The 25490-nt window shown below is 43.6% G+C and overlaps 1 protein-coding gene, 1 long non-coding RNA gene, 1 other non-coding gene and 1 pseudogene across 3 annotated transcripts; 1 reads left to right on the top strand and 3 right to left on the bottom strand.

Moving 5' to 3' along the window:
• Positions 1 to 413: 413 nt before the first annotated feature.
• On the bottom strand, positions 414 to 510 carry LOC129543938 (U6 spliceosomal RNA; annotated as a pseudogene).
• A 1952-nt stretch (positions 511 to 2462) lies between these two features.
• TRNAL-CAA (transfer RNA leucine (anticodon CAA)) lies at positions 2463 to 2568 on the bottom strand. Its single transcript has 2 exons — positions 2531 to 2568; positions 2463 to 2508 (listed from the first exon to the last, which is right to left on the bottom strand). It is a non-coding gene; the product is annotated as a tRNA-Leu (tRNA).
• Positions 2569 to 2665: 97 nt separating this feature from the next.
• On the top strand, positions 2666 to 7384 carry LOC148774165 (uncharacterized). The gene is made up of 3 exons (XR_016036110.1): positions 2666 to 2747; positions 2912 to 3144; positions 6024 to 7384. It is a non-coding gene; the product is annotated as an uncharacterized LOC148774165 (long non-coding RNA).
• Positions 7385 to 7501: 117 nt separating this feature from the next.
• On the bottom strand, positions 7502 to 24168 carry TRIM27 (tripartite motif containing 27). Its single transcript, XM_055407154.2, has 8 exons — positions 23451 to 24168; positions 22182 to 22277; positions 19899 to 20129; positions 15048 to 15070; positions 13079 to 13194; positions 12927 to 12959; positions 11180 to 11206; positions 7502 to 9562 (listed from the first exon to the last, which is right to left on the bottom strand). The coding sequence occupies exons 1-8, from the start codon at positions 23868 to 23870 to the stop codon at positions 8967 to 8969; spliced, it is 1542 nt and encodes a 513-aa protein (XP_055263129.1). The 5' UTR covers positions 23871 to 24168; the 3' UTR covers positions 7502 to 8966.
• Between the last annotated feature and the right edge of the window lie 1322 nt (positions 24169 to 25490).

The raw sequence follows: 25490 nt of genomic DNA, 5'->3' as shown, positions 1-25490 counted from the left end.
AAGAGAATGTGTGTAGGCTATAAGCAAATAACTATGCCACTTTATATGAAACTCAAGTATCCATGGATTTTGGCATCTGCTGGTGGTCCAGGAACACCATGGAAACAAAGAGACAATTGTATATCCACTCATCAATAGGCCTGTGTTGTAGTGGTTATAGTTTGGTCACCTTTGGACCTACTTTCTACATTGGGTATTCCACATTTTCTTAAAGTATCTTTTTTATTTCAGCTGGAGTTATCCAAAATTTAGTTGAATTTTTAACTTCACTTTAAAAATCTTAGACTTGCTTTATGCTAGTCAGTATTGGTTAGGTTGATCATATGAAATCGATTACTAGGATGAAGTTTATCATTCTAAGAATAATTTAGTCAAACCTTTACTTATTGATACTTTAACTTTTAATTTCTTGTCAAATTATGGAATGCTTCACAAATTTGAGTGTCATCCTTGAGCAAGAGCCATGCTAATAATTTCCAACTTTAGTACGTGTACTGCCAAGGCGAGTACTATTCTGCGTTATTTATTCACATTTTAAAAGCCAAACAAGTCAGGCACTCATTTCCGATTACCTTGCAAACAATTTTTAGCTAGTATGCAATCATGCGTTTTATAAACATTTTGGATATAATGAGCATCTTTTTCTGAAACAGAAAGCAGGGAATTATGAGTAAGACAAACAACTATTTTGACAAGGGAAGTCTCAGCGTACATGAAAACTTCCAATATTTCACCTATCTTCTGAGTTTCAAAGTTTTCAAATATCTACAGGCTTTAATTTTCAAATAAACTAGCTTTCTTTTTACTTGCCTAGTCTCTTACACTTTGACTATTTCAGGATAAACATCAATGATCAAACAAGTAGAGTCATGAGTGGTCATAATGACAGAAATACATTGCCATGCGTATATGAATCTTCAATAGCTGGTGTTAGTCTTGGGATCTGGGATATGTATATTCTTCTCCTGAGAGATAAGGAAATCCTGGAATATGGTGTTCCTGAGGCAGAATCAGTCATTTGACTGGAATATAAGCAACACAGGGTATAAATTTATTTTACTAGTTTAAAAAAACTAAATTTTAATTTTAATTCTATCCTACTGCATTTTATTTTTATACTTTTACTGCCATGGCTCCAGAACAGCATTCCTTGGTACATAAAAAGCACTTATGATATACTCGTTGGAAGAATGGTGATTAAAAATACCTAAATGTCTAGGGAAAAAAAAGTGGATAAATGAAATAGGATATATCTATCCTCTGGACTGATTTGCAACATTTCATTTCTAAGGAAAACGATTGTGTTTACATGGAAAGAGCCCAAGACACATTAGGTTAAAAAAAAAGTCAGAGAATGGTATATTTCATATGACCGCATTTCTGTAAAAACAAACAAAATATTTATATATTATATATACATGAATTCAGAGAAAATAGGAATGTACAAAATATAATAAAACATTGTTGGTGGTTAGATTTGGAGGAGGAGGAAGGTATAACTTTCATATTTTACTCAGGAGTTAAAATGGCACTCAATTTTGACTAGGAAACAAAACAATAATTATTAGATGCCAGCGAGGGTGTGATTGTGCCTAATTTACAAAGGAAATGTTTGAGAACTAGTTCAAGACTTTTGAACATGGAGAGGCCATGTTCAATATAAAATAAATAGATCTATATTAAAATCCATAATTATATATATATTTGTATAAGATTTATAGATCTATAAAATCCATAAATCTATATATCCTTCAATTTCTAATAAATAATATAGCTCCATAGATCTATATTAAAATCAATAAAAATCCAATCGATCTATATTAAACATCTATATAAAATATCTTTGCAGACAGCAGTGTGCAGTGGTAAAGAATCCTCCTGCCACTGTAGGAAACTCAAGTGACGCAGATTCCACCCCTGGGTGGGAAAGATCCCCTGGAATAGCAACCCGCTACAGTATTCTTGCCTGGAAAACAGTATGGATACAAGGAGCCTGGAGGGCTGCAGTCCATGGGGTCCCAAAGAGCTGGACACGACTGAACAGCTGACACACGAGCACTACCGTGAGCCACAGGTGAATGGGCTTGGCAGGGAGCGCTGCAGGAAGTATTCAGGGCAGGGCCTCCGTCTGGGAAGAAGCGGAAGGGCAGCCAAGAGAAGCAGGCGGGGCACCGGACCACGGCCACTTTCTCCTGAACTGAGTCCCAAAATTCACTATTTTAACATTTCCTCGCGCTGTCTCAATAAAACCAACCTCTTGTACTCTCCCGTCGTTATTAATCGTTCGCCCCAAATCTCGTGACTTCCAAAAATATCGCGATGTTTCAGCTTTTACTATTTTCGTTAGCAGTCCCTGTGAGAAAAATTTTAAAGTCCGTTTGTAACACTATATGTTGGCTGCATATGCATATTGCTCTTCTAAACATAGTTTTAGATACGAGAGGATGGGAAAAAAACGGATGTGTCAGAAGTGGGATTCGAACCCACGCCTCCATACGGAGACCAGAATCCCCAAAGCGGGGAAGCTTCGCTTGAGTCTGGCGCCTTAGACCACTCGGCCATCCTGACACCTCGTGAGAGGCAGAAAGATTTTCCACTAAAATAGATCAGCATCTCTGTGACGTATGGTCTAGGAAGAAGTTAACTTCCGGGTCGAGAATAAAAGGCCACCCGTAGCTTGAAAAGGATAACAGCTTATGTTGAGGAAGGAAAGAAAGAACCGAACGACCTTTAGCCCAAGTCGCTTGGTAGGTTTTCCAGCCTCTCATCTTTACAGAAACCTTGAGCGTGGTTTTTGCCCCAGGCTTGTTTATTTTTGAAGACAGTGAGGAACAACAAAAATCCAGCCAAAGCCCCAGATATTATGGCATAGACCATTTTATTGTCTCTGTTGATTCCTTTTCGTCCCCAGATCTGCCTTGCCACTGGAGAAATGCTTCTTTTGGGCTCCGAAAGTGACGGCCGAGGAACAGCCTTAGAAAGTCCTTGTAGGGCGACAACTCCCGCCGATGCAAGACTTGATGTTCTACGCAAGAGCTTGACCTGTTCCAGATCCAGAGAAACTCAGTGACAAGCTTGCTTCCCGACCTTCCTGGTCACTCTCAGATATTCCTGATTGAAAGTCTCCATGGTGTCCATTGCCAGGTAGTAGATAAAATGGAGATTTTTAAAAGGGATGGTGGGGTGAATACAAGGGGAACATGCCACACTTTCTGACTCAGACTTTTCCAGCTCTTTCTCAGCTTTGTGCAAAGAAATATGAGCTTTGAGTCTGGAAGGTCACATATTTTAATGAAACCTTGAAGGGTAAACAGTAAGGAATTATTCTTCCAGCTAGGCTGAAAGCTAAATATTTTCAGATGTCCATAATTATTACCTTAAATTCTACAAGTGGAATCACTAGATCTTTATCCAGTTTAACTTTATATTGGAGTATAGTTGATTTACTATGTTTTGTTAGTTTCAGGTGTACAACTCAGTGATTCAGTTCCATATATACATATATCCATTCTTAAAGTTTATCCAGTTTTAAGAGCTTTTAATACACACTGCCCACCTACTTCCCCACAATTTGAAGCAATTTAGAGTCATGTCTGACAGTTTGCGACCCCATGGACTGGAACCCGCCAGGCTCCTCTGTCCCTGGTTTTTCAGGCAAGAATACTGAAAAGTGAAGTCGCTCAGTCGTGTCCGACTCTTTGCGACTCCATGGACTGTAGCCTACCAGGCTTCTCCGTCCATGGGATTTCCCAGGCAAGAGTACTGGAGTGGGTTGCCAGTGGGCTGCAATTTCCTTCTCCAGAGAATCTTCTCGACCCACGGATCGAACCCTAGTCTCCCACATTGCAGAAGATAACCCAAAGATGACCAACGGAATACTGTGATTAAACGGTTAACAACAAAACATTTTGCTGGGTGACACAGTTTTATTAGTGAGGCTCAATTTCATGTTTCAAGGATTTTTATATTCTTCTGTAAATTGCTTACCCAACCTTTGAGGTGTTCATCCTTCCTTGATTTGTGAAACTCATTTTACGAAAAAAAAAAAAAAACCACTGATAGTCTTTATTTACTAAAAACCCAAGAAGAAATTCCTTTTACTAACAAGAATTCAAGTCCCTTAACACTAGTCACTTTCCATGTATAGAAACTATAGACAAAAAATTCTAGTTTTATAGTGAGCTATAAATTTTACAAGGTTCTCATGTCAATCTTTAAAAACCAAACTGTGGCCCACATTTAATGTCCTTATAATGTTACCATGCTAACATTTACTTTTATTCCTGGTCAGTTTTTAGTTCCATCATTCTTCCTTTATGGAATATTAAACTCCTGATATTTTGATTTTATGCTTTAAATGATTTGAAGTACTTTCTGGAATAGGTAAGGTATAATTAAATATGTAAACAATTTTACAATTTATTACTAATATTTATTGTGCAACAGGACTTCCCAGAGGCCAGTGTACATTTTTTGGGAACACCTGCATGAAGGATTTTGAAAGGCCTCAAAGTTTAAAAGGGTGGGGCTTCCCTAGTGGTCTAGTAGTTAAGACTCTGTGCTTCTACTGTGTAGGGCACAAGTTCCATCCCTGACAGGGTAACTAAGATCCCACCTGCCTCAGGGCTCAAAAACAACAAAAAAGAGTGGAGGGGACTAAAAAAAGATGACTGTGTTTGTTTATACCAATTTAAAGAACAGGATTTAATTCCCAATCCTGAATTAATCTCTTGACTCTTTTATGTGGAAATGTACTTCGGGCAATACTGTCATATTTAAGTATTGTTTGCACAATATGAAATCTATTAATGCTTTATTAATATTCTAGCAAAGTCTGTTCCCCTAGAATAATCTACACTGGTTTGACTGAACTTTCTCATTATTCTTTACAAAGACCTCACAAAGAAGTTGCTGGGTTAAAGGAGGTGCAAGAGTGTAGTGATTTAATTGCATAATCAAGTCAAAATTTATTGCAGGGCCACGTTAGTTTGTACTAGCCTCTCAACCTCAAGGAAGAGTGCACTAAGGAAGAAACGTAGATCTAGGCTTTCAGTTTCTCCTGACCACCATGGTTGGCACTGAGGTCTCCTGAAAGCACATTGTTTCACTTATCCACAAATGGTCTTTTGCCTCATACCACTATTTCATGTTATTTTTTTCTCTTCTTTATTGACTTTATTAATTTTTCCAAGGACAGAGTCAGGTTCTCTTGTATTTTCAACAGTCAGGTTCATCTGGGGCACCTAACACTGTTCAACTTTTTTTTGAATCAATGAATTGTTGTCATGCATTTGTGAAGAAGCAATCCAAGGTCCGTCTAGTCAAGGCTATGGTTTTTCCCGTGGTCATGTATGGATGTGAGAGTTGGACTGTGAAGAAAGCTGATCGCCGAAGAATTGCTGCTTTTGAACTGTGGTGCTGGAGAAGACTCTTGAGAGTCCCTTGGACTGCAAGGAGATCCAACCAGTCCATTCTAAAGGAGATCAGTCCTGGGTGTTCATTGGAAGGACTGATGGTAAAGCTGAAACTCCAATACTTTGGCCATCTCATGCGACGAGTTGACTCACTGGAAAAGAGTCTGATGCTAGGAAGGATTGGGGGTGGGAGGAGACGGGGACGACAGAGAATGAGATGGCTGGATGGCATCACCGACTCGATGGACATGAGCAAAGTCCGGGAGTTGGTGATGGACAGGGAGGCCTGGCGTGCTGTGATTCATGGGGTCGCAAAGAGTCGGACACGACTGAGAGACTGAACTGAACTGAACCCACAAATCATTGGTACACTAAGAATCTTTCTAGTTTTATTTTGCTGGGAGATGTGTGATTTCCATGCATATGTTGGTCAGGATCACTGATGATGTTAACAAATGGATCTATTTACTATATGCTAGCTCTTGCTCTCACTTTCTTAGTGCTTTTAAGTGTTGCCTTTAAGGCAACTATCACGTGCATTCTCTCATCTTGTCAACTGCATATCCTAGATGGCAGTTTCCTTTCATTCTCTGAAACTTTCCCTTCTAGGCCTTGTCTGCTCTTGGGGAAGATGCTCTTCTGTACCCACCAGGTCAGTATCAGAAAAAACAAGAGCAGCTGAAGACAAACACAGTTTTCCTGAGGCAACAAAAAAACAAAAGAATGAGTGGTTGAAATACAAATATGTAATTAACAACTTCAAATGTTCTGAGGAAAGGACCAGAGAGGAGCCAAAACAACTGGACCCCATGTTTGCCTAAAGGGGTCCATATTGTGACCTGATGAATTTAAATGCTTACCTTCCTGCAGATCATTTGCAAAGTTCATTTCACTTCACTCAAGATGACAGGTTAAAAAAAATTTGTTTTTAATACCTCTAAAGCCACCACCCATAAGAATCATAAGATAAACAGTACAAAACATGTCAATTCACACCCTCCTTCTCTACCCTATCCTCCACGTGGCCCACTGGTAACCACAAACCTTTTGTCCATATCATAGAAAGGGGATTGTATACAGTCTTTTTGAGATTTTTTCCCATTCAGCATTGTTAGTAAGATTCAGTCTTGTAGTATATCCCAGTTCAAATTGGAAGTAGCTTTGCTGAATCCAAAGAGGTTGCTTACCGCTGCTCCAGCTGCTGCTGTTAATAAAAATTCATTAAGATGCTGCTCCTATTAGCACTGAGTCTATTGGAGATAAAGCAGACCCAGTGTGAAACCTTTTGTTAGCCTGGAGACAGCTCCATCAGTCCAGCAGCAAGGATCAGGGAGTCTTTCCTAGGGACACATTTTCTTGGGACTGGTACCAAGCAAGGTGCCCTCGTTATGGGCTCTTATTCTTCCTCCTTGTCCCAATGGACTATATTAAGTGAAACTGAAATGTGATTCTGACTGGGTCTCTTCACCCAGTTTTCCAATTGCGAATTCTTGAATCTAGAGTAGGCAGGTATCCCAGGTCAACAGACTGGCACCTCAAGGCCTCAGTGTCTACCTTTCCATGCAGAAAAGCATAATCCATAGATATTGTGAGGCAGGATATGATGTATGTGGACATGTATTTCACCTCGGTCTGAATCCTGGCCCTGTTGCTTCCTAGCTGTGCACCTTGGATAAATCACTACCCTCTCTATGCTTCAATTTTCTTGTGTAAAATAAAGGCAGCAGTACCCACTTTATCTTGTAGGGTTGTTAAGAGCATTAAATAAGCCATTGTACACAAAGCATTTTATATTATGTGCTAAGCACTGCTCTGTATCTGTGTAGTAGCATTTTATATACATGTTACCACATGTATTTATGTCTATTGAGACTATTCAGCAAAAGCTAACCTAGCCTCATGGAAGCCCCTCTCTTTAGCTCCTGGTTATTTCTCTTAAAACCTTTTGAATAAATAAATAAATCATGACATATCACCAATGCATGATCTTCAGCCATGAACCACAATGTTGGGTACAAGACTAAGACCACAAAATCTTGTCATCTTGAGGTCATGTCCAAAAGCAGAACAGATCGAAAACCTCCTGGAAATGAGCTGTCCTCTCAGCGTATTTTTCCTCCTTAGAATGTGGTGACTTCCATGACCCTAAGGGCTTAGGCTGCTGCTTCTGAGGTGGGAAGCAAGCTCTGGGTGCTCTGATCTATACCAAGCATTGCTGCATACCCCACTGTCAGTTATAATAAGGACTTGAGAGAACACTTTCCCAGAGAAGTGACAGGATTAGCCAATACAAAGCTGGAGGCTGTGAAAGTCCAACACTACTTTCCAAGCACCAGTAGAAAGTAGTGACATGGTACTGTTTTATCACCCAGTTGAAAGTAAAATATTGACCATAATGAGAGTCTCAACCCATAAAGGAAGTCAACACTATTAACCATGCCTCTCCTCCTCCAATATCTATGAACCCAATCCTACCAAGACCCAGAAAACAACAACAATGTAAACAACATCCATACTCACTTTATTTTTAAACAGAGGAGCATGTACCCAAAGAAAGAGATGACTAAGAACCATCACGGGGGCTTGTGCTACATGATCTGCCTTGGCCTTCTGATCTCAGAATGCCTCGTGATACAATGGCCATGGGGATGGAACAGCCCCTTGATGGTACACACACTGGAAAGGTAAACTCCCCCTTCCCTTGAAATAGAAGGGAGAAATGGAGACAAGTCAATGAATCCCCTGGAATATTGCCCCAGAATCCTTCCAGGGATAGGGTATGACTGACCATCAGTCCACAAATGGAAGTGGGAGGGGAGGTAGGAAATATGAGTGGTGCTGAGCAGAAAATAATCCCGGATGATGTGCATCCAGGACCAGGATACACCTTTCATTAGAATGAAGGGAGCTGACAAAGCCCTCAAAAAGAGAGAGGCAAAGAGCACATTGATTAGAACTTTATCTCGTGACAGAGGTGGGGCTATTTCCCACCATTACTGTAAAATAACTGTAACTAGTCAAAACACATACAGGCCTCTTTAATGGAGTTAATAAAACTACAGCAGATTGAGAATCAGGGGTAGAGGTACTAATCCCAAAGGAAAAACTGGGACAAAGGGATCCATGCTGACAGGACTTTATAGTCCAGCTGTGGGTTCTCAGAAAGAAGCCCTAGTTCAGAAATGATAGCAAATACCCATGATCACTATATGGGGCTGAGCCCAGGTGCAAGCAATTTGAATGGCTCTCCTAACCCAAGATTATCCATATTCTTTATCCCCTCCAGTAATGTGTAAGACCAAGAAGTGTGGAACACTGGAGGTGGACATCCGGTTTTTATTTCTAGGCAATCTTGATAACTTATTACATCTCACAATTTTCATGGGAAAGGAGGGGATGGCAGAGAACACAGACATCCTGTCTTGCACTGCAGGGCACGGAAAGTGGTTAAGAACATCCAGCTGTGATGGGCAGGAAGTGGCAAGGCAACAAGATGCCTCATGCCTGGGGTGGGAGTACGGCCAGCAGCCTTTCTGGCCCGAGTTCACCTCCTCAAGGGGAGGTCTCCATGGAATGACCATGATTCCCAACATGGCCAGAAAACCCATCGATGCCACTCATGGGGCAGATGATCAGAGGAGCTGCGCTCTTCCCTCCAGAGTAACTCAGACTGAAGTAGGGCCGGACAGGCCCACAGAAGGTAGCATGAGAGAAAGTAAAGGTGTGACACCTCTCTGTCACGTTGTAGAAGGAGACCTCGCCAGCATCATAGTCCAGGAAAATCCCCACCCGCTGGAGAGGGGTCCGCAGGGGGAGGGCAGTCATTGGGGAGGTGAGAGCCCAGTATTCTTTCCCATACCACAAGGACACTGCCCAGAATCCATTCTGGGGGGCTGAGGTTACCCCACCTTTTCTGCACACTGAGTCTTCACAGACACCTATGGTCCACTTGGCTTTATCTCCCACCTCTACCTCCCAATAGTGTCTCCCAGCGATGAAGCACGGAGAGCCCAAGACACAGGGAAACAGATTGAACCGCTCCGGGTTGTCGGGCAGGTCCTGCTGGAGGTAACTGTACCGCACTTGCCGCAGGTTATCAGAGAGGATCAGGCTGGGGTAGGCCGTGTCTGGGTCCAGAGTCACATCCACTGCAGAGAAACATAGGGGCAGAGGAGGATTAGCTGAGCACCATGACAGCCCACTCTGAACACCCAGCTTTTCTCCTATCCCTGAGAAGACAGTAAGAGCTCTCCAGCAAAGACATATTTTATACATTCAAGTCCACCCTGAAGCTGACATTCCCCAAATTACTGTTTGGATTAGCTAGTTATCTTGTTTAGCTAGGATATATTGGAAGTACTGAAATTTTTACCTCCACTTGCTTTTCCACATTTTAAACCACAATATCCGTTATAAGCTGAATTTAAGGTTTTCTTATGTGTATGTCCAACCCCTTAATCCAAAAGCCTCAGGGGCTGGAAGTTTCACAGAATACAGTAATTAGACAGGGTGTGGCGGAGCACTCTACAACCAATATTAACAGATCTGCTGTGAAACATATGGATATTCACATTATGTCACGTAAAGACACTAAATAATGCCACATGCATCATGTGGTTGTTTCCAGTTTTAAAATCAATGACATATTCTCTCACTTGTTCTTCATATCTTGTTCAGAAGGAAGATTCCCTAACATTATCCTTCTGAACCGTAGTTCAGGTAGGCTGACTGACTCCCACAAAAGGCTCATGACAACTGGTGGAGGTGACCAAGAACCTCAGAGGCATGGTTCTTGGTTCAACAATCTGTTCATAACAGTTGCCCATTTATCCCCTCATGGGTAGACCTCATACCTCCAACCAGACATTTAACTCCAAGGGTAGGTCAGTGCGTTATGCTCTTTGATTCCCTCTACTATACGCTGTACAATACTAGGAAATGTAAGACATAAGCAACATATTCAATCTTGAAAGAATTAAATATGGATCACAACCAGGGGACATTAATGAAAGAAGACCCATTGTTTGTAGAGCCCCTCTGTTCATGATGAAGAAGGAAATGGCAACTTGTTCCAGTATTCTTGCTTGAAGAATCCCATGGATGGAAGAGCCCAGCGAGCCCCAGTCCATGGGGTCGCAAAGAGTTGGACATGACTGAGCAACTAACACACATGTTGTTTTTCCATGAAGAAGATCCCATGAAATAGAAGGTGGTCACGTGAATACAAACCTCAGATGAGTTTGAGATCATAGATTTACCCAGTCTGTGAACCTCAGGTGAAGGTGATTGTTAAGGGGAGGGAGAGTTTCAACTCTAGATCTGAGACATAGAGAAGGGATGATGCCAGATTTTTCCTAGACTTTCCCTAGCTCTCAGAATAAGAGGCAAGCTCAATCTTTTCAGAAGTATGCTTTTTGTAAACCACACACTGCCCAAGGCTGGGTGGGCACAGTGGTGGACTGGTGTACTAGCAGCGGCAGTGCTCTAATTTTTGGAAACCATAGTTTCCACTCTATAATCCCTCCTAGCACCTGAATTCAATTTCCTTCTATTTCAAAGGTCCACGGTTTCAGATCTGAGGCATTTTAGGAAGCAAATATTATAAACACATAGCAATAACAATTTTTTGGTGATTATTATCCTTTTTTAAAAATATAACCTAAAGGATTCAAATTAAGGCACTTTCCAAAATCATTCACAATAGAAGTTAGGTTGATAAGGATTTTTACTCCTTTTTCCAAATGGTTTTGTCTCCTATCACCCACCTGAGTATAACTGGGCCTCTCTCAATTCTGAAAAAAAAAAATAAAAGAGAAAAGAAGTTACAGAAGTTATCTGAGTACTTCTAGGAATTACCCAACAGAAGGAGCTTTAGGAGTCATCATAAAGCAATGGCTTCCATTAGAACCCCTGCTGTCAGTCCTGCATTAATTTCTTGATACTGCGTAAGACTCCATCTTCCAGCCAAGAGCTCAAAGGGAAGAGGGGTTGGGAACTTTGAGCACAAAGATAACACAAGCTTGACACTGGAAGCATATAGGGTCAAACTGAGGCAAGATTAAGGATTCCAGTCCTCAGTGGGCCAGCTGGCTCTGCAGGGAAAAACATGGTTCTAAGTCCACATCATACATAACTCTTGGTTTTCATAAGCTACCTGTTCTAGGGGATGTGTGGTTCAAGTGACACCCACTACCAAGCTGGGGCAAACTACACCGTTTGCAGCAAAATGCATTTACAGTTGACAAAGCATTCTCACAGATATGTTCTCAATGGGCTGCTTAAGTGCAGGAGAAGAGCAGGAAAAATAAAGGAGAGTCAGATCAAGGAATGTCGTGTCTGAGCTAACCACTTCTGGTATTAAGTGGAGTTTCTCCCTGTTCTGCTTGTGAGTATTCCCTAAATCCATGTTGCCAGATGTGAAAAACGTATGTATCTGAAAAGATGCCATGCAAATAAAGTTTTAGCACATATAAGAAATTATAAAAATTATGGGGATTTGTAATGTATACTAAATATGAAAAGTGATTACGTACATATAAGGGTTTCAGATTCTATCAGGCCGCCTAGGAATTTCAGCATTTTGTACACAGCCATATGTGCTATGGCTTCCCTGGTGGCTCAATGGTAAAGAATCCACCTGCAGTGCAGGAGCTGTGGGTTCAATCCCTGGGTGGGGAAGATCCCCTGGAGGAGGGCATAGCAATCCACTCTTGCCCTGAGAACCCCAGGGACAGAGGAGCCTGGTGGGCAACAGTCCATCGGATCACAGAGTCAGATATGACTAAGTGACTTAGCACGCATGCATATGTGTTATATGCTTATAAGTTACCATGAGCAGAAGATGTTGTATTTGAAGAGTGCCCCTTAAATACCTAGAACACTTTAATAAATATACATGAAGGCTCCATTCTAGAATGCATCAGAAATTGTAAGTAAATTTAATCCTTACAGCTTTGTGAAGTAAGAGCTATTATCTTCTTCATTTGAGGAAGATACAGTGTAGAATGCTTCTCAGGTGGCAGAGGTGGGCCCAGGACCCAGGTAGCCAGACTCCTGAATCCCTGTTCCTACCCAGATTTCTGCCCTTGAGGTGCTGCCTCAACAGTGATGCTCAATTCTTTCTCCTCCAGGTCAGTACCAGTGCCCACAAGCAGCAGAAACTCGATAAATTATAACTACAAATACCAGCTCAAATGGAATATAGCTAGAATAGTTTCTCTTGATTCTCCGTCTCAATTAAAAATAATTTTTAAATAATTAAATTAATTCTGCATTAATTGTTGGATTGTATATTTTCTTTCTCCATTAATGTAGATTGAGAAATGAGTGTATTTAGTTAAAAGACTTCAAACTGAAACAAGAGGCTATTCATTGAACAAATTAACAAAGCCAAAAGAAAGATGTGAAATATTAGGGAAAGCCGGCCATTTCCCATTTTCCCATACTCTGGTGCAGATGTTTATCTTTCCAGGAAACTTCAACAGCAAAAGCCCATTAAGTAGATAAATTTACCTTGGATTTTCTCCATATCTGACTGCATTTTTTCTATGGGGAGAAAAGAAGATATTCAGTTTGCATTTCATTATCTAGCTGGAAAACACTTCCTCTCAGGCAATACAGTTATTCAGAGCATAAACCCTCAGAGATCCCTCTTCTCACATTACCTGTGAACTGCTTCAGACTCTCAGTCAAGAACAGACACTTCTGAGCAAAAATGTGGATTTTCTCTTGCAGATCTGGAGGTGTGATCCAGGGTTCAGGAATCCTGATTCTTTCAGCCCTAAGTTTAAAAAAATCCATGAGTGAATCCCCCACCCCCTCAAACTTCTTTCAGGGTCTAGAACAAAGCCTGGGCTAAACTGGCCAGTCAGTGGATTGGTGGACAGTCTTTAATAGCAGTCAGTAGAGCCCTTTTCCTATTCTCTTCCTAGACTGGGATCCTCTGGACCAGAATAGGGGAGTCATCTTACCTTCATATTCTCCCACAGCATTAGCTTCTGGCTTTTCAAATGGCACATGCCCTCAGAAAGATCCACTGAATTAAAGTGAATATAGGCCTGACCTTGCCAGAAAGCACTAGATTCCATGAACAAGTCCTTGATATTCATGGAGGGCAATGACCCATAACCCTCAGGTTCCCAAATACGGTAAGAATGACATCTTCAGAAAGACGGGTACTCTCTGGATAATATCCAGTTGCCCACCAACCCCCTCAAAGGGTCTGTGCCAAACACTGACTGCTAATCACACCCAATATCCCTTCTCTCACCTTCCAAATTTTAATGGGTTCATGCCTGCCTAGTCTGAATGTGACCATGTGACTAAGTTCTGGCCAATGAGAGCTAAGAAGTATCTTGCACTAATTTGAGAAGTCTGCTTAAAAAGGAATGCAATGTGACTTATCTCTTTCCTGATGGTTAGGATTCTAGGAAGTTTCTTGGGCTGTAAGAATGAGGAGTGTAGCTTATGTATGGCAGAAGAGGAAATGGAAAGAAACCTGAGAGTCTGATGATAATCACTGGAGCCACCAAACCAGCCCTGGGCTAGCTATCTGAACATTTCTTTAATGGTAGCAAAATGTTTTAGTTATGTTTAAGTCAAGTCAAAGATTAAGTCAAAAATTTTTCAGAGTCAAACCCAAACAATGTTCACAAATGCTAGAATCTAAAGGATCTATCTCTGTGTTAGTTCAGAACTAGACTGACATCAAAAAGTAAAAGCAGCAAGTGAGGGCAGTATTTGTTAGGGCCACTTGGCAGGGACTAGTACAAGTTCCAGCTCAATACCATCCCATCTCAGCAGCCCTCAAAAAGCTCAGCTCTATCAATAATTCTATTCACACGGCCCTTCCAGGCCATCTCCTCCTCACATGATCTCACAAAATCAAGCTGCACTTCCTCTGAAGGGTTTTCACCCTTCAGGGTTTTACTGAGCTTCAAAGTTCAGTTTTCTCAAAGTCAGGTTTTACCTCAGTAGGTATTCCTACAATAAACATATTCCCCAAGGTCTATCCCATCTGTCCTTGCCATCCAACAATGAAAACACAATTTAATTGTGGCTTCTTGCTCATTCTGGGCTTTTCCCGCTTGGTCATATTCCAACTTCCAGGTAGCCCTTCCTCACTGTCCATCTGATGATACAGTAGAGAAATAATAAAAACAAGAGCCAGAATCCAGGTAACTCATGACTCATTATATAACTCTGAGCTGGTCACACTTTTCTTGGCCTGTATTTTCCCCATTACAGAAAAAAGAGAGCCAGAAACAAAGACAGAGATAACAAAAGAGAAAGGATTCTGAAACAAAAACTATAAAATACCCTTGCACTTTGCCCGAGGCCCTGTAAGTCTCCACCCTCTCCACAGAAGTGTCCTCATAAACTACCAGCACCCTCCCAAGCGGGCCCCCTACTTCACTCCTCAACCTCATTATCTGTCAATAATTCCTTAGTTTTACTGAGAAGAGCTGCTGTCCATCTAGTTCTTTGCACACTAGTGACTCAGTTCGGGGACAGACAGGATATGCGTCAAATTTGGTAAGATGTCCTCAGGCTCTGGGCTCCTTCCAGAGTTTCTAAGTATGAGGGAAAGTCTACTCAGGCTTGATTGAGCACTGGGGGAAGAGGAAACTGTACCTGCTCAATGTGTCCCCGATGTCCTAGAAGAGAAAGGAAAATGAAAACATGAGAAATCATTTATAATGTCAGTTTTCTCTCATAGATGTTTGTTAGAAACTGAACTACAGGCTGGCCCTCCTGGGAGAAACCAGGGAGACAAGGAGCACACACCGTGTAAAACCTGGGCAGAGGAAACTGGGATACACACTGTTTGCTATCCTAGCACCTTCCTGCATTCCCTTCCTGCACACTGGTCAAAGATCTCAAGATTTCAAATTTACTAACTCAAGCATCTCACTCTTGGACCACAACTGCCTACCTAGCTTGCTTTCTTTGACCTATTATTGTGTGTGTGTGCACACTAAGTTGCTTCAGTCATGTCTGATTCTTTGTGACCCTATGGACTGTAGCCTGCCAGGCTCCCCTGTCCATGGAATTCTCCAGGCAAGAGTACTGGAGTGGGTTGCCATTTCCTCCTCCAGGGGATCTTTCCAACCCAGGGATCGAACCCATGTCTCCTGCACAGGCAGGGAGATTCTTCACCGCTGAGCTACCAGGGAAGACCCCGATATTGCCTTCAGTTCAGTTCAGTCGCTCAGTCATGACCGACTCTTTGCGACCCCATGAATCACAGCACGCCAGGCCTCCCTGTCCATCACCAACTCCCGGACTTCACTCATGTCCATCGAGTCGGTGATGCCATCCAGCCATCTCATTCTCTGTCGTCCCCTTCTCCTCCTACCCCCAATCCTTCCCAGCATCAGAGTCTTTTCCAGTGAGTCAACTCATCGTATGAGGTGGCCAAAGTATTGGAGTTTCAGGTTTAGCATCAGACCTTCCAATGAACACCCAGGATTGATCTCCTTTAGAATGGACTGGTTGGATCTCCTTGCAGTCCAAGGGACTCTCAAGAGTCTTCTCCAGCACCACAGTTCAAAAGCATCAATTCTTCGGCAATCAGCTTTCTTCACAGTCCAACTCTCACATCCATATATGACCACGGGAAAAACTATAGCCTTGACTAGATGGACCTTTGTTGGCAAAGTAATGTCTCTGCTTTTTAATATACTATCTAGGTTGGTCATGGCAAGCCACTCCAGTACTCTTGCCTGGAAAATCCCATGGATGGAGGAGCCTGGTGGGCTGCAGTCCATGGGGTCGCTAGGGGTTGGACACGACTGAGCGACTTCACTTTCACGCATTGGAAAAGGAAATGGCAACTCACTCCAGTGTTCTTGCCTGGAGAATCCCAGGGACGGGGGAGCCTGGTGGGCTTCCGTCTATGGGGTCACACAGAGTCGGACACGACTGAAGTGACTTAGCAGCAGCAGCAGGTTGGTCATAACTTTCCTTCCAAGGAATAAGCGTCTTTTAATTTCATGGCTGCAATGAGCATCCACAGTGATTTTGGAGCCCAAAAAAACAAACTCTGACACTGTTTCCACTGTTTCCCCATCTATCTCCCATGAAGTGATGGGACCAGATGCCATGATCTTTGTTTTCTGAATGTTGAACTTCAAGCCAACCTTTTCACTCTCCTCTTTCACTTTCATCAAGAGGCTTTTTAGTTCCTCTTCACTTTCTGCCATAAGGGTGGTGTCATCTGCATATTGCCTAAATACAGGCTAATTATTTTAAAAATATCTCTCCACTTGGGTTTCCCAGGTATTGCCCCATGATTAAATTCAAGCTTACATTGTGTCTCCTTCTACAGATACTTGATATTCACTTTCCCTTTATTGGTGGTATGTTATAGCTACTATTTTTCCTTTTGTAGTTAAAAAGTAATCTCAAAGTGACACTTTGAAATTAATATTCCAGCCCTTACTGAACTCCCCCTCAGATTTAACACCTGTAGATAATTATTGTCTAAATTACCTTTCACTATGATAGCTGCCAAATGTTCATTTTCTTGCCTCAAAATTCCTTGTACATTACTTAGTCGACAGTCTACTAGAAGGAAGAATTTTCCCTTATTTATTATTAGTATGGACCCATCAATTCCTACTTTATTCAATGGGTTATAACTCATCACTATTCTTAATTATTTTAGTGCTCAAAAAATCTGAGACTTGGTCAGAGAATCTGTCACTTTTTTCCTATCGCTTCTCATCCCATTCTCCCCATTATCTGGTTTGTCAATCCAGTGTTTCCCTTGCAAATTCTTGCAGATACATGTATTTTCTAATTATCTCTTCTTACACAAAAAGCATAATCTATATTTTGTGCTTTGATTTTTTTCACTTCCCAATACATTATAGAAACTCCTCTATATCAGTTATATCATAGGTATCTTCCTTTTTCTCTTTTTATAGTTGCATAACATTCCTCTGTGTGTGTGTGTGTGTGTTCATACTTTAAAAATACTGTTAGACAACAGCGGCCATCTTGCCCTGTTCCTGACCTTAGTGGGAATGCTCTTGTTCTCCACATTAAGATTCAGTTTACTTTTCAAATGACTTCTACCATGACCACTCTCCCCCATGGAGTCCACAACTTGCCCTCTTCTTTCTCTACTTTTCTTTATCATCCAGTTTTGATTTCACGGTCCATGTGTTCAGAAATATTCTCACAAATACCTTAAAAAAATAAGAAAAACCCATGGTTGCCACTGGGTAGAAAGGGATGAGTGACTGCTTAATGGGTACGAGGTCTCCTTCTGAGATGATGAGTGTGTTCTGGAACTATACAGTTGTGATGGTTGCATAACATTAAGTTTACTAAATGTTCCAAGTTGTACACTTTGAATGGTTAAGACGGTTAATTTATGTTATATATTTTTTATCATAATAAAAAAGCCAGAACAGGGGGAGTTCCCTGACTGGTTCAGTGGTTAGGACTTTGTGCTTTCACTGCCGTGGGCCAAGGTTCAATTCCTGGTCAAGGAACTAAGATCCTACAAATAGTGTGGCAAGGCCAAAAACAAAAAAAAGAAACCCCTCACATCTTGCAAAGCCCTAATCCTGGATGAACCCAACTACCGGCTTTCCCTAGGCCTGGAACCAGAACAGTTACAATCAGAGAAAGCAAAGCCGGGATGGGAAAAAGTCACACAACTGGACAGACAAATTCTGATATAAACTGACGTTCACTGACCAAGTAACGTCTTGCAAACCAATTTGCTTTCCCATACTCTGAAACAATAATTTCAGAACTTTCCCACAATCCTCAAACTCATTATTTTCTCTAACCCCTGTTCAATGGCAGCAGATAGTGCTGCTTTCCAACTTCAAAAGAGGATAGAAGCCAAGACGTTTTTGCCACCAAACCTCACAACCTGCTGCATCTACCTGTGCCCACCCTCCTTTCTTCTTATACAACAGAGGTTATTTCAAAGTTAAAACCCTCCTCCATGCTTCAGTTACCCTTCCTTGTGCCTTCTCAGAAACAGCACATCAGAGATGAGTTCATCCTTACAGGCTCAGTAAATTTTCTTCACCTGAATCTTTACAACAGACGCCCCTCTCCACATTTTTTTTAAAGATATGTTTAACTGATTTCTTTAAGCATCCTCTCCCCATAAAGCCCCACAATTCTACCTCATCTCCAAGTATTTTCTTTATATTTCTTTCACAGCCTTATTTATTGAAATAGTCATTTACTCTCTCAGCTTCCATTCACTCTGTCACTACAACTTCTCCTCACGTGGCTCCTGCCCAGACTGCTCCACTTGGGCAGCTCTACACAGTTTATCAAGGATGCTCATGTTTTTAAACCAAATGGATCTCAGCCTTCATATTATTTCACCTCAACTGCATTACACTCTGTTGTCCACTCCCTCCTTCCAGAAACATTCTTCTTTCCTGATCACATATTGCCTCTCTGGTAAACTGTTCCCCCTGCAAGCTCTTCCTTCTCTTTCTGGCAATTAAATATTGGTGTTCATTAAGGCTCAAGATTAAACCTTCTCTTTTTAATCTGAAGTAGGAGTTGGTGAACTTTTTCTAAGAAAAAGGCCATACAGTCCCTGGCACAAGTACTCAACTCTGGTGGAACAGATAATCCAAAATAAATAAATGGACATGGCTATGTTCTAATAAAAATGTATGGACAATGAAGCTTGAATTTTATGCAATTCCACATATCACAAAATAACAAGTGTTCTTCTGATTTTTCTTCCCCAACTATTCAAAACTAAAAAGCACAATGAGCTTGCAGGACACACAGCACAGGTAGTGGGCCATAGTTTCCTGACCCTAAACCCATCAGTCCTTTTTTAATGGCAACACTGATGATACTTGTTTGTTCACTTCCTTATCATATGATCTCAACATCAGAATTTAAATTTCAGGAGAGCTTATTTATCCACTTAATTCCAGTGCTTGACCCAGAACAGAAAATTCATATGCACTGAACAAACAAACAACAGACAAACAATCAGCTCATTTCCTGTGGTCTTGCTGAGCTGGGTCTACTGCAGCTTTATCACCCATGCAACCAAGATTAAATCCCAAGACCACTTGGGCTGACCACTTCTTGTGGTACTTGTTATTTTGTGGTTGTCATAGTGCGCACAGACATGTTATGATTATAGGATACTGGGGTGAGGAGAATCTTTAAATGACATGTGGGCCAAATTCCTCATTACATGAGCAACTGAGTTCACTGAGGCCCAGAGAAGTCAAGAGTCTTGCCTGTGATCAGACCACTTATCAGTGCAGGACTGGCTTGAGCAGGACAGGTCTTCCTTTCGACCTTTCCATGACACAGTGCAACTGACTGACCCAAGTTGTGCCAACCAGGGCCTCTATTGTACATTTCCCTTCCAACATGCCCTTGCTACAGTCAGGGTTTCAACAAGGGAGTGGGGGGCCCTGGATACTGCTTGGCAGAGCAGGAGCTGTCTTGGCAGGGGGCTTGCAGTCTTACCTGCAGGAGCTCCCTGGTGGGTTGCTGCTGCTTCTCTTCCAGCTGGGCGATCAGGTTGCTGAGGTGGGAGATGTTGCAAGAGAACTGAGTGATGGCACCATTGATACTGTTGTAGATGGCCAAGTCTAGTTCCTCGAGACGGGCCAAAAGACGATACTCATGTTCCTTCAAGGAGTGATACAGCTGCTCAAACTCCCAAACAATCTTCTCCCTCTCCATCTGGGTCAGGCTCTGTGTAGACCACAGGGAAGGGCAGTGAAGAAAGGAAAGGCTGTTTCTAGAGCCCTTCACATTTCTCCCTCGTCTGTCTACCCCAAGACCTCATTACTTCATCCCAGTATACTAAAACAAGCATCTTGCTCACTCACTTATTTTTTTCCAGTCTTTATTGACTGGATATACAATGGCAGAGAACTGAATTACCCCAGTGATAATCAAGACAGTCTAAAAAAAAAAAAAAAAGCCACAGTCTCAGCTCTCAAGGAACTCAGTCAAATGAGAGTCAGGTTCATGTGATACATGTCATCATGGCTAGATAAGCAAAAGTAGGGTGACAGCATTCAGTAGAAGTTGATACAGTTCCCAGAAGCAGTGTTCACAAAGAGTCGTGAAGGATGACTAGAAGTTCACTTTGTGGTCAAAGAACGGGAGAGCTTTCCAGGCAGAAGAAATGCCATGGACCAAAGAGTGGAAAGGCAAATGATGGGCTCTGGCTGGAGCACATGAGTGCTCGTGAAGATGTTAGATAAAGTAAGAGATGAGAAGCCTGGCAGGACTCTACTGCAAGTGGGAGCCATGAAAGACTGTCAGAGAAGTCACATGATCAGATGGGTGCCCTGTGGAGGATGGTTTGGAACATACAAGCAAAACTTCTACAACAATCCTCACATAATAACCTTGATTAGTTTCCTTAAACCTTTCATACGTAATCCATTCCCTCTATCTGGCCTTCTGTCTCACTGGCTTTGAGCATAATTCTCTACTGGCACAGTTTCTTTGCCAAAGGTTATCTGTCCTTCCTTCTCCATCGCTTGTCCCACTGAGGGACTCCATAGAAACTTATTTTGGAATAAAGTGTCAGCAAACTCTCATGTTTACTCCCTTGGAGTAAAATTTTATCGGGAAACAGATCCACTCATTTAAATGTTGTCTTTAGCTGCTTTTGAGCTACAACAAGGGAGCTGACTGGTTGTGATAGAGATATGGGCCACAAAACCAAAAATATTTACTCTCTAGTCCTACAAGGAGATCCAACCAGTCCATTCTAAAGGAGATCAATCCTGGGTGCTCATTGAAAGGACTGATGCTAAAGCTGAAAGTCCAATACTTTGGCCACCTCATGCGAAGAGTTGATTCACTGGAAAAGACTCTGATGCTGGGAGGGATTGGGGGCAGGAGGAGAAGGGGACGACAGAGAATGAGATGGCTGGATGGCATCACCGACTCGATGGACATGAGTCTGAGTGAACTCCGGGAGTTGGTGATGGACAGGGAGGCCTGGCGTGCTGTGATTCATGGGGTCGCAAAGAGTCGGACACGACTGAGCAACTGAACTGATGAACTGAACTGAACTGAGTCCTTTACAGAAAGGTAAGGGACTATTTTTTCCAGAACAACCACCCTCTCCCCCAAGCATCCCTACCACAAAGGCCTTGGGAAACTAGGAGAAGGGAAAAAAGAGAAAAGTTCAGAGTAGAATCATTGCCAAGAAAAAGAACATTCCAGCAAGAAGCAACAGTCAAGTTTATGGAAAGCCACTGTCAGCATCTGTTTGCAGAACAAAAAAGGCCGCTAACCAATGCCCAAGAATTTCACCTGGATCAACCCTGATCTGCACAAAGCTAGCAGATTAAACTTTTGCTAGGTCGCAAAGAGTCAGACATGACTGAGCGACTTCACTTTCACTTTTCACTTTCATGCATTGGAGAAGGAAATGGCAACCCACTCCAGTGTTCTTGCCTGGAGAATCCCAGGGACAGGGGAGCCTGGTGGGCTGCTGTCTATGGGGTCTCACAGAGTCGGACACGACTGAAGCGACTTAGCAGCAGCAGCAGGCCAGATCTCCAGGGGTTTTAAAGTCGACTATTCCATCCTTTTCCCCTCAAATGTGGGAATCCCTTGGTTCTCCAGGTGAATTCCCAACTGCCATGTAAGGTTGTTCCACCCGTACCTATAAGTTCTGGGTGATCTGACTGCACAAGGTTAAGGGAAGTTTACAAGTCTTACAATATAAGAGAGTGACCAGCAGAACTGATATTATCTGTGAATTCCCAGGAACCTCACCAAGAGTTCAGCTCGCGCCTGCTCTCCCTGTGCCCTTCGCCTCTTCTTTAAGTCTTTCACTCTTTTTAGGTGGTCCAGCTGGTTCTGGATTTGCTCCTGAAAAAGCAAAAACAGGTGTACAGTTCAAGATAAGGCAGGCCTTAGCACCAGTGTGACTCTTCTGCTTATCACCTGTGCAACCCACATTCATGATCCCAAGTTCTTGGTGACAGCCTGTCCTTGGACCACACTGCCATCACCGTGGCACCACACCTCTCCTTTGGTAGTTTGTATCTTAAATGGTGGATCACCGACCTGCCTTTGGAAGGATACCTCATGGCTTAGTAGAAAGGTGAATGGACTAGAAGGCTTTAGTTGTCAAGCTTTCAGGGACGGGTACGAAGAGAAAAGGACTTAACTTTTCCTATTTTCCCCTGGTGTGACATGAGCCAACACCACCTTCTCAACCTACTAGAGTGTTCAGTGTGAGTAAAATGGTATTTTTTAAAGCACCATAAATGTTCAGTGAATAACTTTGCATGAACATACTCACATTTACACATGTACATAATTGTGTGCATGTTCTTGCAGTCCTCAAACACAGATTATGTGCACACCTTGAATGTTGTCTTACAATTGTTTTATATTTAATACTTTATTTCCATGTTATTGTTGAGCTGTGCCAATCCGCTGGTTCACAAGGGGATCCACACAGCATTTTATTTCGCTCAGTCTTCATAAGTCTTATCTCCTATGAGTCTCAGAGTGGTTAAATGACTTAGGCAGTAAGGAACTTGTTCTTTTCCGGGAGGTTCTAGAAGAGGACGGAGCACAGAGAAGTGCTGGGGGAAAGGAGAAGTGATGGGCATCTATTTGATGTGAATACAGCCAGGCAACGTCCGACTGTGTTTTGTCTGAGATCATCTAGGAGCCAACAGGAATGCGAGCGTCTCTGAAGCTTGTCGCTGCGTACGTGGTTTTACAGATATCTTATATACAGTCAAGAGGGGTCTCCACGGGCCGTCACGTATAATGTGCCCGTGAGAGGGTAAACACAGAGGCACGTAACGCAGTGAGGGTGGGGAGACTTCTGGCTTCATCACCAGCTACAGGTTTTCCTCCCAAATCTGAGTGCCGAGGCTCTGGAGCGGACAGAGGAAATGACGGCTGTGAACCACACGTCCGGCTCAGCCATTTTCTAGGCGGAAAAAAGGAAGCCCCTTTGGCTCTCTCCTCCCTTTGTCCGACTCGCGCTCCGGCCCCTCCCCGGCCCGCGCGCCCGGCCCTCACCTTGAAGCCCTCCACCGCCTCCTCGAGCGGCAGCACGCTGTGGCCGCGGTGCTCGCGGGAGCGGTCGCACACCACGCAGATGGGCATCTGGTCCTCCTCGCAGTACAGCTTCAGGGGCTCGCGGTGTTTCTCGCACACGCCCATCTCGCCTCCGGGCCCCGACGGCCGCTCGGTGCGCAACTGCTTCACCAGCTGGGTCACGTTGGCCAGGTGCCGGTTGGGCCGCATGTGCCGCTGCGGGAAGGTCTCCCGGCACTGCGGGCACGACACATTGGTCTCCGCCGCGCCCCAGCAGCGGGCGAGGCAGGCGCAACAGATGTTGTGGCCGCAGTCGAGCATCATGGGCTCCACAAAGTACTGCAGGCACACGGGGCAAGTGGTCTCCTGCTGTAAGCACTCGGCCACGCTCCCGGAGGCCATGGCGCGGGCCCGCGGGGGCGAACGGGCATGGGCCCCGGTGCCCAGCCCAACGCGGAGCCCAACTCGACTGCGCTCCCTCCCGTCCGCTGTTTCTGGGCGGTGCGGAAAGGCCAGCCGGGCTGACGCCTCCCGGGCAGATCCCAGACGCGCCCGCGCGCTGGAACCACGGGGTGGCCGGGCCGCTCCCTGAGCCGCTGCGCCCGGCGGACGGAGTGTGGCGATACCGCGGCCCCACCGCGCCCAGTAGCTATGCGAAAGGACAGCAAGATCGCCGCCGATCGGACTCCCGGAGTCGGGCGCTCAAAACGCTCAGGACAACGTGGCCGCGTCGGAGCTGATCCCAGCGGCCGTGCAGACCCCACCCCTGCGCGAGCGGAAGGGGCGGTCCCGGGGCGGGGCTTGGGCCGGACTTCCAGAGTGAGGCTGGAGATTCCGGCCTCAGGCCTGGACGGTTTCTTTCACTGGGAACCCGGGAGGCCTTGCTGCCGCCGTCGCGGGCGGAACGCGCGGGCTGAAGCTCCTTGGCTATGGGTCCTAGAGGCTGGCGGTGTCCGCAGGGTGCGGCGGGGTCAGGCTGAACCCTGCCTGCACGCTCCGGGCGCCCCCGCCGAGCCTTAGGCCTTGGGCCTGGATACCGGGTCTTTTGTTGTGTTTCCTCTCTGGTGCCCAGGCCTCTGCCGCGGCGAGAGAAAGCTAGCTTTGTGTTGGTGTGGGAAAAAGAGACATCTGGCTTCCCGGGTAGGCCAGAGGGCTGAGGGTAGCCGGCTGAGCCCCACCCAGTCTGTGAGGAACTTTATCAAACAGCCCCATTGACAGGCGCTCGCAGTTCTGTTTCGTAAAAGAAAGGCTTAATTATTAGATGAAAACATTTCTGTGACAGAAACAGGCAAGCCCAGTTCTGCTACTTCCTACTGTGCTGAGCTTCAGTTGCCTCTCTGGTGAAATGGGAGTAATTATACCCCAGCGAAGAGGGAGACTTCCGTACAACTTTTGCTTTTTTAACCCTAAGGAGGTTTACCATTAAAATAAAATACCCACTGCCTAGAACTGTACTGAATAGAACTTAAACATTCTTGCTCATTAATAAAATACCTACTGCATAGAGCTGTATTGAATGGAACCTAAACAAGCTTGCTTTCCGACGTATAGGAGGAATGATAATCCTGTGGGTAACACAGGCTGTTTTCATTTCCAACAAACTTACAAAATTTTTGCGTTGTTCGCCCATCCCTACTTTGGTGTTTCCTGTTTTCCTTTGCTATTTCTCGATATTGTCTTTCATCCTCTAAATTTAGTTGAATTTGGACAGCCTTGCGTGTGTTTAATTTCCAATATTATATTTTGAACTAAGTGATTTCAACAATGTCAGTTTACAAATCTTTTTAAAATGAGTCAGTCAGTGGTTGAATGTGACCTATTCCACCAGTTTCCCTGTTTATACTCTTTTTCTCTAACCTGTTTACACAATGCTTCAAAGAAACTGAGATCAGATACTTTAACTCTGTGAGAACAGAGACCTCTCCAGACCTCCTGGATTGCTGTTACGCCTTGTATATGAAAGGATTTCAATATTTACTAAAAATTAACTTAATGATTCCAGGGTCACATTCTATGCATACT

This window comes from Moschus berezovskii, chromosome 23 (assembly GCF_049115385.1).
Source record: "Moschus berezovskii isolate FMDL1 chromosome 23, NW_MosBer_1.0, whole genome shotgun sequence".
In the NCBI taxonomy this organism is placed as follows: Eukaryota; Metazoa; Chordata; class Mammalia; order Artiodactyla; family Moschidae; genus Moschus; species Moschus berezovskii.
Note: the sequence above shows the minus strand (reverse complement) of the source record. Positions and strands in the feature narration are given on the sequence as shown.